This window comes from Garra rufa, chromosome 6, assembly GCF_049309525.1.
Source record: "Garra rufa chromosome 6, GarRuf1.0, whole genome shotgun sequence".
NCBI lineage: Eukaryota > Metazoa > Chordata > Actinopteri > Cypriniformes > Cyprinidae > Garra > Garra rufa.
The window spans coordinates 18,737,052-18,750,307 of NC_133366.1; the positions used below are offsets into that span (position 1 = coordinate 18,737,052).

The 13,256-nt window shown below is 37.0% G+C and overlaps 1 protein-coding gene across 1 annotated transcript in view; it reads right to left on the bottom strand.

Moving 5' to 3' along the window:
* The window catches only part of dok7b (docking protein 7b), a 34,361-nt gene extending 32,491 nt beyond the window's left edge, over positions 1 to 1,870 (bottom strand). Inside the window, exons 1-2 of the mRNA XM_073842584.1 lie at positions 1,841 to 1,870; positions 1,645 to 1,690 (exon numbers count right to left, since the gene is read on the bottom strand). Coding sequence (XP_073698685.1) covers positions 1,645 to 1,690; positions 1,841 to 1,870 — 76 coding nt within the window. The remainder of the gene's footprint in view (positions 1 to 1,644; positions 1,691 to 1,840) is intronic.
* Between the last annotated feature and the right edge of the window lie 11,386 nt (positions 1,871 to 13,256).

Sequence of the window (13,256 nt, forward strand, 5' to 3'; positions counted from 1 at the left end):
AATGATGATGCATATCACAAGGGAGACCAAAGATAGATGTCATGGTTTTTTTTTAACTCTCAAGGGAAGTTCATTTTTAAAATGTATAGATGCTAATCTTCAAGGTCTATATACCAAAAAGCTTTTAAAGATTTTATTACCCAGGAAAGAAATGTTCACTGATCTAGTCTGACAACAAAAACTGTTCAAATGGACCTGCCACTAAAGTACAATACAGTAGATTAAGGTAAAAAAAAAAAAAAACCTTAAAAAGTCACACAATTATCAAACACAAAATGTGACCCAACAAAACCAGTCATAATGGTCCATTTATGGGAAATGAGATTTATACATCACCTGAAAGCTGCATAATAAAAATAAGGAAATAAGCTTTCTATTATGGTTTGTTAGGACAATATGTGACCGTAGACAACAAAAGCAGTCTTAAATAGAATGGGTATATTTGTAGCAGTAGACAAAAATACATTGCATGGGTCAAAATGATATGCCAAAAATCATGAGGATGTTAAGTAAAGATCGTGTTCTGTTAAGATATTTTGTAAATTCCCTACTGTCAATATCAAAACCTAATTTTTGATTAGTAATATGCATTGCTAAGAACTTTTCATTCATTTTCTAATAGTTGCATCTTGACCAAATATTGTCGTATCCTAACAAACCATACATCAGTGGAAAGCTTATTTATTCATGTATAAATCTCAATCTCAAAAAAAAATGTACCCTTATGACTGGTTTTGTGGTTCTGGGTCACATATTTCTGAAGCTGAGGGTGCAAAAAAAATCAAAATATTCACAAAATTGCCTTAAAATATGTCCAAATGAAGTTCTTAGCGATGGATATTACTAATCAAAAATTAAGTTTTTATTGCCATAGGAAATTTACTAAATATCTTCATGGAACATGATCCTTACTTAATATCCCAATGATTTTTGGCATTAAAGAAAAATCTGTAATTTTGACCCATACAATGTATATTTGGCTATTGCTACAAATATACCCGTGCCACTTAAAACTGCTTTTGTGGTCCAGGGTCACAAATAACGAATCAAAAAACAAAAATTGAAAAAGTAAGGTGTTTTTTTTTGTGGAGCTTATAGGGAGTTATTGATTTCACTATCAAATAATGGCATTGATAAATGTATATAATTTAAAATACATGAGTCAACATAAGCTATGGCAAAAAAATTATGGTTTTGGTTTGTTGGATTTTAGTTTAGCCTATAGGACACAATTCACAAAACGTTTTAAACCAACATACTAAATTATAGATTTGTCTACACATTTGTTGGGAAAACGTCAGAGCTAGCTCTTGTGACAACTAGCCCCGGTCTCAGATATAAACTTACATTTTAGACTACACTATACTTTTGAAGTTTACATTGTACCTGTTGGTCCTAAAAACAGCTTGAGCCACAGTGAATTGCGACATCGTGACACGTGTATCGAGAGTGTCATTCCAATAACGCTCGCCTCATAACGATCATGCCAATACCTCACATACCGTCACAGGAAAAAAACAAACGTGACAGCGCTATGTGCTAAGCATAAAGTACGTTTATGGAAATAAACAGTAATTTGGATAAATATTTACTATCACCTCAAGACCGTTAAACAGCAGCGTGGAAAGTTTTCATCGTATTTACCTGCTACCGGCGAAGGTTTCCGTAGAATCACCCATCTGTTTTTCCACTGTAAACGCAAAGGAAAAAAAACAACAAACAAAAATACTATTCGTATATCCGAACAAATAATTATACAAGTTTGTCAGTAATAACGAACGACATAGTAAAAGTAGTTTGCATTGCTTTTAACCACCTTTTTCCCCTCTCGAAGTCTGACTTGTCCCTCTACGACAACCGTATCCGTCATCTTGTGTCATGGTTCCCGACAGCTGTGAGCGGTCCGCGGCAGTGAGGGGGTCACTTTCAAAATAACCTCCAGAACTGTCTGCACTGCTGTAACACGCACAAACTCTCGCTCACCCACATAACTCACACATGCACTGGCCCACCCTCTTAACACAGACCTACACTACAAGGCAAAGGTTTTTGCAGTTGTTCATTGGGTCAAGGTGGCATAATGCTAATCTAATTTACAACACAGGAGATGCAAGGAGGTCAGGAGATGCAAGCATTCCTGCAAGGTTCAGACGGTCAAGTATGTGCTCTAAGAGACATGTAAACAAACATGGCATTATGTGAACTGCTAAAATAATAGTGGATAATCTCTGCAATGATAAAAACCGTTTAACCACATAAATGAAAGTGGTAAGGTGATAACTATGGGAACCCTTTTACAAGATGTAGCGCTCAGAAAGGCGTCATACTGTATGCCAACTGGGCTCACAGCAGGGGAGTAACTGGGGAATACAGTTAACACTGAAGTGAGATGGGATGGAACAGCACCATGAAGCATTTTGAATCTCAATTAAGGGTCTAGCTGCCTACAGGCACAACACCAGTTTTCCTCAGCAGAGGAATCAGTTCATATCCCTGATGTCTGATTCCATTCGGGTTCTCACAGAGAGCATTTTTGTCTACAGCAATATAATATTCCTGCAAATGACGTGACTGTACAGAGGCTTTTCTTATGCCTTTAAAATGCATTTACTTGAAATAACCTGATAGCAGAACACAATATTCATGAAATTACATGTATGTATGACCTTAATAAATGTTTTTTTTTTCCTTAAGTGCATGTATCATTTAATGGCTATTACTGCAAAAGGCAGCTAAAAGCTGCAGTATTTGGCTCTAATTAAATAAGCAAGTTTGTGACAGTGGCCATTCGTGTTTATTTGTACAAAATGTCCAATTTTTCCTGCTTCCATTGAAGCACAAGATGCTCAAAAAAAATTCTTGTTATGCCAAATGTAGATCATGAGGTTTTACACACATGAATTTTATTTCAAAATGCAAAATTGAAGCATTTCCAAAGGTCTGTGAGTTTCAGACCCCAGTGTATTTAAATATTTTTTGCTTTATGAAAGGTGAATGTGGACGATAACTCTAAAAGGTATGTTCCTTTGTGGCTTTGTATTGAGAAATCAGCTGTTTTGACAGCATTTTGTGTTTATTTCCACCAATGGAGAGATCAACAAATGGAGAAATGTCTGGACCTAGACAAGTAGTAACCTTTCATATGGAGAGACAACTGCCTGACGGTAATGGCTATGCTGGGGTGAGGTTTAGATGAAGGATGAAGGTAGTGGGCGTCAAGCCACTGGCAGTAGTGTAAAAGTCAGAAACAGCGTCGTATTGGCAGGCAGCAGAGGCGTAACATGAGAGAATTCCAGAGGTTAAAGACAAGTCAAGCCGAAGCATTTTGAATGCACTCCAGAGGACAAATAGCAGATGCTGGTAGCCTGTGTAAGGAGCTGAGAAGACTAGTGGTTAAGAAAAAGTCTTATTTTCCTTTGTGAAGCATAAAGAAGTAGAGCCAGTTGAAAGCTGGCATGACTAGCATTTTAGGATACTATTGTGGACACTCCTAAATACATTTTATTTGTATATGGGAAACACTTTACAACAGCGTTCTATTCATTCACACATTCGGCATAAAAATCCTCTATATAGTATGAATATGTGTAGCGTAAATGAAATCCAGACATACTACATTCACCATTTTGTTTTTGAATTACGCCATCACACAACATCTCTGCCCGGGCCTTGTGGAATTGTAAAGTGTCTGAAAATAGTAGATCATCCTGGTACAACTGTTTTCTTGAAGAGAACCCCAGGTGTTAAGACTTGCATGGCTTAATATAACATAAGTGATGTCTCTTACTGAAATGTTTAGTAGAAAACCCATTAAAGATTTGCGTTATTTTAACAAAATCCGCATAGTTTTCTGCATATTTTGGACTATGAGGGCGAGGGCATTTTTTAATGATGTCAAATAGCTGCATTAGGTGAGCTACTGGCATTACCTGTTGCTTTTTACTGCATCGATACGATGCTACATTGTGCGGCTTCTGGTTGTAATTTTCAGTCGGAGGGCAACAAGAGAAGCGATGTAAGTCTTCACTGCTTTCTTTGCGATAAGAAGAAGAGAAAAGAATGGGAAGATGCCTGTGAAAGACCCGTGATGTTGATCTCTTCACTTTAGCCCTGATGTCTTAGATGCTTTTAGTAAACCACAGCTACTGAAAGAGCTTACGAATGGCAGAGACAAGAAACGCTAGATGCCATCATGGCAGGATGGAAATATGCCGATGCTTGTTATGATGCTGCAGCCACTGAAGGAGTTTCTCAGTGTGGATTTCACATGATATCTGGGGGCTTTTAGCCTTCTTTTGGGGAAAATCGAAGGTACGCCATTTGGGTTAAGCCTGCAAGTCTTAGGGGTCCTATTTAAGGCACACAACGCCATTAAATGTTGATATTTGGTTAAATTTCAGTTGTGAAGTCAGGTGACCATAATTCTATTTAAATTTAATGCCTTTTGTCAATGTTAATTTTATAAGTCAGCTGATGTTGATTTTTTTGTTTGTTTGTTTGTTTTGTTTTTAGACATTAAAACATTAATTTAATGTCAAACTGACGTCAAATACTGACATCAACCCAATTTTCATTCTCAACCAAAATGCAACGTCTGTCTGACGTTGAGGTCCAATGTCAACCTGACGGTATATTGACGTCCGTTGCCTGCTGGATATCTATGAATAATAGTTGGATACACTACTTAATCACATAGGGTAGTTGTTATTATCTGGTAGAAAAGTAGGCAAACAGACTGTCTTGAATAAGTTATTGAATTATTCACTCAACTGATTTGTTTAAGCACACAGGACATTTGGGAATGTCACTATGCCATCTATTGTTTGGAGACATAATATTGTGACATTGTTTGGAGATTTTGCAACATATGTGAAATGTAATTACACTCTTAAAAATAAAGGTGCTTCATGATGCCATAAGAACCATTTTTGTCTAAATGGTTCTATAAACAACCTTTAACATCTGAGGAAACTTTTCTGTTTCACAAAAGGTTCTTTGTGGCAAAAAAGGTTCTTCAGATTATAAAAAGGTAAGAAAAAGATGGTTCTTTAAAGAACTTTGACTGAATGGTTCTATGTGGAACCAAAAATGGTTCTTCTATGGCATCGCTGTGAAAAACCTTTTAAAGCACCTTTATTTTTAGGAGTGTAGCTGTTTTGAAATATTGCTTTTATACAACATTTTAATAAACAACAAGGTTATTAGATAATACAATAAGTTAATAAACCAAGCAGATCTAATGAGAAAATGTAAGTGTTTTACAAGGTGGTGATTTCATATGAATTTGTACAATGTGTCAATGGAATTGTACCAATTCATACAAATTAGCTTCCAGTTTGTTATTATGTTGCAGTTACCTTGCTCTTTATTGAACTGTTGTATAAAAGCAATATCACAAAGATAGAAATGAATAGTTATCAGAAGTTATTCTAATTCCTAAATGAGCCCTAGAAGGAGAAGGTGGGGGTTAATGACAAAAGTGCAATGTTTACAATCCCTGGGGTATCTTGGGTTTCATCAGGTTTTGCTCAAGGGCACAGTGGCCACAAACACAAGAAAAACCAATGCCAATCAGACCCTGCCACTCAGCAACCAGAATCCTCTTTTATGAACTGAAATTTAAATTCCTCAATGCACTCTGATACTAATGAGAACAACAAACATTAAGAGATTCAAATCGCTGACCAGGGACGGAAAGTTCATTCAAATTTATTCAAGACAGTTGCTGTGCGGAGTGCAGGAATCATCAATGCATTAGCTTGTGGTTTAGCAAATGAAAACACTGCATGTCCTTAGAATACCTGCGGCATTTTGTATTGATCTTTTCCTTCCATCGGTCTTTCCCTTTCAGTATCTCTTCCTCTTTGCAATTATCCCTGAAATACGTCCTGGCAGAAAGCAGAGCCTTCACATCCTCAGGTCAATGAGCCGTTTTCAATGCTGAACAGCCATTAAAATTACGTGTTTGAACTTTAGAGACGCAAGAAAGCGTTACCTTGTCCGACGAGACAGCAGCATCGAAGACTTCATTGCTAATAGAGCAAGGAGGAAACATCAAGCAAGAGACAAGTATTAGTAGTATGACACCTTATTACGCTTTATTAGGAGTGCTGCTACATTGGACCTGACATTAATGTGTCTGTAAGTAAAATAAATGAAGTCCTATAGCAATCCACAATCCAGCTGAGGCCCAAACAGCTCCTCACAGGTCATTTTTATACAGGTTAAAGTGCTATAAGCACAGCATAACCTAGTAACTGACAGCAAAAACAAACACTACAAACTTCATGTTAGAAGTCATATAAATTGTTGCAGGTGAAGACTCTGAATCATCTTCAGGCTGAATCATCTGCTTTGAAAAAAGCTCTCAAGGTAGAAGGCTGTTAATTGCTACCAAGCTTCTTTATTGTCTGATCAGACAAAAGTGGCATTGTTCTTGCTGTGGTTATTCTTCTTGCTCGATGTTTTAACTGATGGTTTAATTGCTGTTTTTGCAGTGGGATCAATACGCTTTTTCACAGGCAGCAGTTCTGCTTGGTCTGAGGTCTGGTAAACTCCTTTTCTCATTCTTCCTTTGCTTGTTTTCAGATCGCCGACCACCCTCTCCAAGCCTCCGAGTTCTCCATTTCGAGCATCAAGGTCATCACATCGGATCCCATCCACGTCAAGAGCACCTCGCACATGGAGAGCAGCCCGCTTGCTGCCCCCTCTGACCCTGGGTGGGGGAGGTGGAGGAGCAGGAGGTGGGGCGGAGGGCGCCCTCCTGTGGGAATACTTGGAAACACTGGTCCTCTCTCTCTGACGTCTTTCATTTTTCACTAAGGAGGGATAGTCAAAAGGGGAGAGGTGGAAATATTAAGATATTAATTGACAGAGCACGGCTTTTGCAGGAATGTTGATAAACATGAAAATACATTAGAAAAGCAATGACATGTTCTATACGGTGCTGACTTATTTAGCACAAACAATCAATAATCTCAAATGCTGGCTGTTCCATGTCTTCCTGTGACCAGACAGACACTATTATTGATGTGTTTTTTTTAAATGACATTTGATAGCCATGGCAGACAGTATTTTTTTTTTTTTTTTTTTTTTTTAATTGAATAACACATTTTGCCCTGTTCGGCAGATGAAAATTGGAAAACGGTGTCATATGGGCTACTTTTATGCTGCTTTCCTTGTCATTTCTACTTAAATTAATGTGGCTATACACCCACATCAATGTGTTGCATTATTCAAAGACATTGCCATATTTAAAGGCATTTGAAGGCTGAGGCATTGACAGAATCATCTAAACTGAATGTCACACGGGTGATGTGTTTTAGTGGTGCGGCATAAAAGTGCTAAGGAAATTTCAGATTTTCAAACAATGTTTAAATTCTTTTCTATTTGAATATATTTTAAAATGTAGTTTATTTCTGTGATGGCAAAGCTGAATTTTCAGCATCCACCGCTCCAGTCTTTAGTGTCACATGATCCTTCAGAAATCATTCTAATATGCTGATTTGGTGCTCAAGAAACTTTTCTTATTGTTATTAATGTTCAAAACAGTTGTATATCTTTATGTTTATGGAAACCGTAATCAACCGTGAATGTTGTTGCTTTCAATTTTGATCAAATGAATGCATCGCTGCACAATAAAAATATTAATTAATATTGAAGTGTAGTGTACATGATGTAACTTACATAAGAGAATTATGTATATAAGAGACTTGAAAAAAATTAAATGAAAGTGAGCACTCTTCCACACACCTTTTTACACAATAGACACACTACCAGTCAAAAGTTTTAGAACAGTACGTTTTAATGTTTTTAAAGGAACACTCCACTTTTTTTGGAAATAGGCTCATTCTCCAACTTCCCCCGAGTTAATAAATTAAGTTTTACCATTTTGAAATCCATTCAGCCATTTTCCTGTTATCACTTTTAGCATAGCTTAGCGTAGATCATTGAATCCTATTAGACCAATAGCATCGCGTTCAAAAATGACCAACTATTTAAATCTTGACTCTTCTGTAGTTATATCGTGTACTAATACCGGCGGAAAATGTAAAGCTGTGATTTTACACCAGAATGGAAGTGTAGTTCCTAATCTTATCGGCCTAGAAAAGCACAGCTTTACATTTTCCCGCCGATATTAGTACACAATATTACTACAGAAGAGTCCAGTTTTAATAGGACAGACATTGAAACATGTTGGTCATTTTTGAACGCGATGCTATTGGTCTGATAGGATTCAATGATCTATGCTAAGCTATGCAAAAAGTGATATCACCAGAACAGGAGAACGGCTGAATGGATTTCAAAACGGTAAAACTCAATTATTAAATTGGGGGTGGGGGGGGAGTTGGAGAATGAGCCTATTTCCAAAAAAAGTGGAGTGTTCCTTTAAGCCTATACATTTATTTGATCCAAAATACAGCAAGAGCAGTTTTTAAATTTAAAATAACTGTTTTCTGAATATATTTTAAAATGTATTTATTCCTTTGTTCAAAGCTAAATTTTCAGCATCATTACTCCAGTCTTCAGTGTCACATAATCCTTCAAATCATTCTAATATGCTGATTTGCTGCTCAAGAAACATTTATTATCATATTATTAATATAAAACAGCTGAGTACTATTTTTTTTTTCAGAATTCTTTGATGAATAGACAAATTTAAAGTTCAGCATTTATCTGATCTTATCTTTTATTTAGCAAGGATGCTTCAAATTAATCAAAAGTGATGATAAAGACATTTATAATGTTACAAAAGATTTCCATTACAGATGCTGTTCTTCTGAACTTTCTATTCATCAAAGAAACCTGACAAAAAAATTATACTCAGCTGTTTTTAACATAATATTTGTTTTTTTTGTTTTTTGGAGCAGCAAATTAGAATATTAGAATGATTTCTGGAGGATCATGGAGTAATGATGTTAAAAATTCAGCTTTGAAATCACAGGAATAAATTACATTTTAAAATATATTAAAGTAGAAAAAAGTTATTTAAAATAGTATAAATATTTCAAAATTGTACTCCCACAAAACTTGACTGTTAGTGTATGCTGGTGTACTCCATCTTTATAATCAAGATCATCCAATACTAGACTTGATTAGATAAGAGCAGCAGTCATGTTTTAGACATTCCTGTTTTACAAAATTAAGCTTGAACAATGTCTTCTGACAATTCATGCTACTAAGTGACACAGGTTGTAATAAATCTTACATTTCTGTCAATGTTAATGTAATTATTCTATTTTTATTTCATTTAAATGATTTACATGTAGACAAACATTTATTTTTGTCCATCTAAATTAATTTTACTATCCACCTTTTTCTTCAATGTGGAAGTAAGCCTATGGGTGAGACTTCCAGTTCATTAGTCGCTATAGGGAAATATCGAGAAGAATAACAACGTGCAGTAAATGGTAAAACTGTTTGCACTACAAACCATGGTGCTCATAATTAAGATAATGCATTAAAATAATATGGTAAGACACCAATTTGCCATATCAAGCAGCAAAACAAGCTGTAAAAATAGCTGGACGTGGATGGGACCGGAAGCCAGACCCATACAATTTACAAATAGCCGTTCCCCCTCTTACAGAAAGAAAAAGGTGGATGTGCAAGCTCAAAAACAGACTTGATTTTAATCTGTTTTTTGGAGATCAGTGTAGCTGGTAGCCCTTATGAGACTTAAAAGCAAGCATTAATTGTTCCTCATGTTCTGTTGATTGTCCTAAATGCAATTTAAGAGGTACTTATCTTGTATGTTTGTATGTTTCACCAATTAAAACTAGTTCTGCGATGTTGGCTTCTGCTCTACACACATTAACACACCCAGTCTTTCATGCTAACCAATTTAAAACTGTCTCAAATCCTTAAAACCTATTTTTCAGTAGGACAAAAAAAAAAAACACATTTATAGCTCATCATCAGGTTGCTTAGCGACATGCAATTGAACTGGACTAGAAGACATTGCAGCACATGATGAGATGAGTGGCTATGACTTGTTAGCTTGATTTTAAGCTGCTATGTCCTCTAAAAAAGACTCCTTCAGACCAAATGCACTCATTACCATGCTTATAACCATTCCTCAAGTGTGTCCACTGGATTTCATCAGTCACTCTGTGATACAGGTAAATTGGAAAGGCTTTTGATGCCAATACACACTGCTAAATGATGTGCTAGAGGTAAAAGTGAGTCTGACGAAGAGAACTGAGTTTGTCTGTGCACATCATGGTGGATTGAATTTGAGCTGCTTTGTGTTGTTGAGTGATTAGAGTTACATGCACACTGCCCCCTTGTGGCACCAGATAAAACTACTAAAGCGAATTTCGTCTGTAAATCATGTATCGACCATTAGTCTCCCTAGACGTATGATGGATTGATCGTGTCTTCAAGAACGTCTTTATATTATAATTAAACTGATTATCAAACGTATGCACTTCTCTGTCTGAAACTAAGTATTTCAGGTTTAAACTCTAATGACAAATGCTAGTGGCATATTACTGTCATGCTTTTTTATAGGCAATAATTCAATAATCACTTATCTGCCATGGCCACTAGATGGAGCACCATCTCTTTTTAGAATCTCACTCATTCAGACTCAAGTTGCCCTCCTAATATTGATGTGAGTGCTGAATGTCGGATAGATTCTCCCTTGGCCGTATTTTTGCAGTTTAGAAGCCTCTTGAGATTCAGCTTTTTCACTTAGCAAACATTGTAATACATTTGCTCATCACTACGAGTTTGAAAACACGCTGTAATGGTTATATTACTGTGGAACAATAGACAGGGTTTTGCGTCAGCAGTGACTTTGAGGGGATTCTCTTTCTGACTCTTCTTCATGGGAAAACAACATAGTCTTCCTGTTATTGAAGTTCAAGCAGATGTTTAAAACGTTTCGGGTGCAAAAGTCTTACCACAAACACTTGAACATGACCTGTGGATTTATTGGGTCCTTTCACATGCTAGAACTTATTGTTTGGTGGACATGAGCGCACAGATGGGATTTTTGGTCAAGAAAATTATAACAATGTATCTTAGCAGTTAATATCTTAAGTAAATTTGACCAAGTTTAATTTCAGTAGGATGGTTTACTGTTTAATCTCCTTAAAACGACTTCGAAATACGTTCCAAACAAAACCCGCCCAATTATTACTCAAAACTAGCCAAAAACCAGCCCAATCACATTTCAAGGGGGTACCCTCTATAAATATCGCGTTCCGGGGGTAAAATAGGCCTACACATTTTTTGCTAGCGTTCCTCGGCAGGGGCGGAGCCAGACGATGTAAACATTCGGGGCTTAGCCCAAACCTAGGGGGGCCAGGGGGCATGCTCCCCCGTGTAGATTTTTTCCCAATTACGTCAGCTAAATGCACTCTTTTTCAGGCTGTTTGAGATAATAGAATTCCTAAAAATCTATACACTGTCTGGGAAAATGATGATAGTTAGGGTACTCAGTAAAAAAAAAAAAAATCACCCAGTAGAGCCTACAAGAGGAAATGAAACAAAGTTGAAGTTATTTTAAACAAGTAATAAAAACTCAGTGAGTGTTTTAGCGCAATTTTCTCACGTCATGGGATCACGGGATTTTTTTTGTGCGTTCCCGAGATTAGACCTTCCTTAACATAATGCCGAAAACCCGAAGTCTCTAGGTGGTCTGGTTGAGGAGTAGATAGAAGTGCAAGATTGGTGCGCACAGACAGATCAGAAATCATGAGTTAACAATCGCAATTTTGTCCGGTGGAAAATTGCGCTAAAAACCTAAAAGATTCGGGGCTTTTGACAAAACATTCGGGGCTTAAGCCCAATTAGCCACCCCCCCGCTCCGCCCCTGTTCCTCGGTACAATTCGTATTCCAGGGGCTAAATATCACGTTATTGGTGTCACTTCAACCACGGACATGAAAAACAACCTGCCGCAACAGTGTTAAAGTAGCCCAATTCCGCTGAAAAATCGCGGACTTGGCAACACCGATTCCAAAGCATATTGGATTTTCCCAAGCATTTCAAATTTTGAAAGGAATTTGCAGGTATTGGTAAATATATAACTAAAAGTAGCGATGTTTTTAGTGACATGTGACAGTAGTTTAGCTACTATATTAAAAAAGTGTCTGTTCCCATAACAAGCTAGTTTTTTAAGGAACACTCCACTTTTTTTGGAAATAGGCTCATTCTCCAACTCCCCCCGAGTTAATAAGTTGAGTTTTACCGTTTTGAAATCCATTCAGCCGTTCTCCTATTCTGGCGATATCACTTTTAGTATAGCTTAGCATAGATCATTGAATCCTATTAGACCAATAGCATCACGTTCAAAAATGACCAACGAGTTTCCATATTTGTCCTATTTAAAACTTGACTCTTCTGTAGTTATATCGTGTACTAAGACCGGTGGAAATGCAAAGCTGCGAGTTTCTAGGCTGATAAGATTAGGAACTACACTCCCATTCCGGCGTAATAGTCAAGGAAGTTTGCTGCCGTAATATGGCCGAAGCAGGAGCAGTAAAACCACGCAGCAAATGCTAAACTAGCTGGGAACTCATTTCTGATAATACTCCGCCTGCTTCGGCCATGTTACGGCAGCAAACTTCCTTGACTATTACGTCGGAATGGAAGTGTAGTTCCTAATCTTATCAGCCTAGAAACTCGCAGCTTTGCATTTCCACCGGTCTTAGTACACAATATAACTACAGAAGAGTCAAGTTTTAAATACCACAAATATGGAAACTCGTTGGTCATTTTTGAACGCGATGCTATTGGTCTAATAGGATTCAATGATCTATGCTAAGCTATGCTAAAAGTGATATCGCCAGAACAGGAGAACGGCTGAATGGATTTCAAAATGGTAAAAATCAACTTATTAACTCGGGGGGAGTTGGAGAATGAGCCTATTTCCAAAAAAAGTGGAGTGTTCCTTTAATGTAATAGAGGGTTTGCACTTATGTGATTTGGTTAGTTACCCAGATGCACAGCCACACTGGCAATACTCGGCTGTAAACAACAGCATGGATTGCACGGTTAAAGTACTACTGAATATGGGGTTCTGCTCATTTATCCACAGGGAAAATCGTCTGAAAGCTGCTAAATCATAGAGAAGTGCTAAGTAAGCAGGAAAGGGCGCAATATTTTGACTTAATAGGTGGTATTAAGATAAGCAGTATTAAAATAACATATTAGCTTAATATTTTATCATGTCCTATCTGACTGGAAATTATAAGAACAAACATGAATGTTGTCAAGATTCTTGCCCTGCAATCCTAGTTCAGTTTG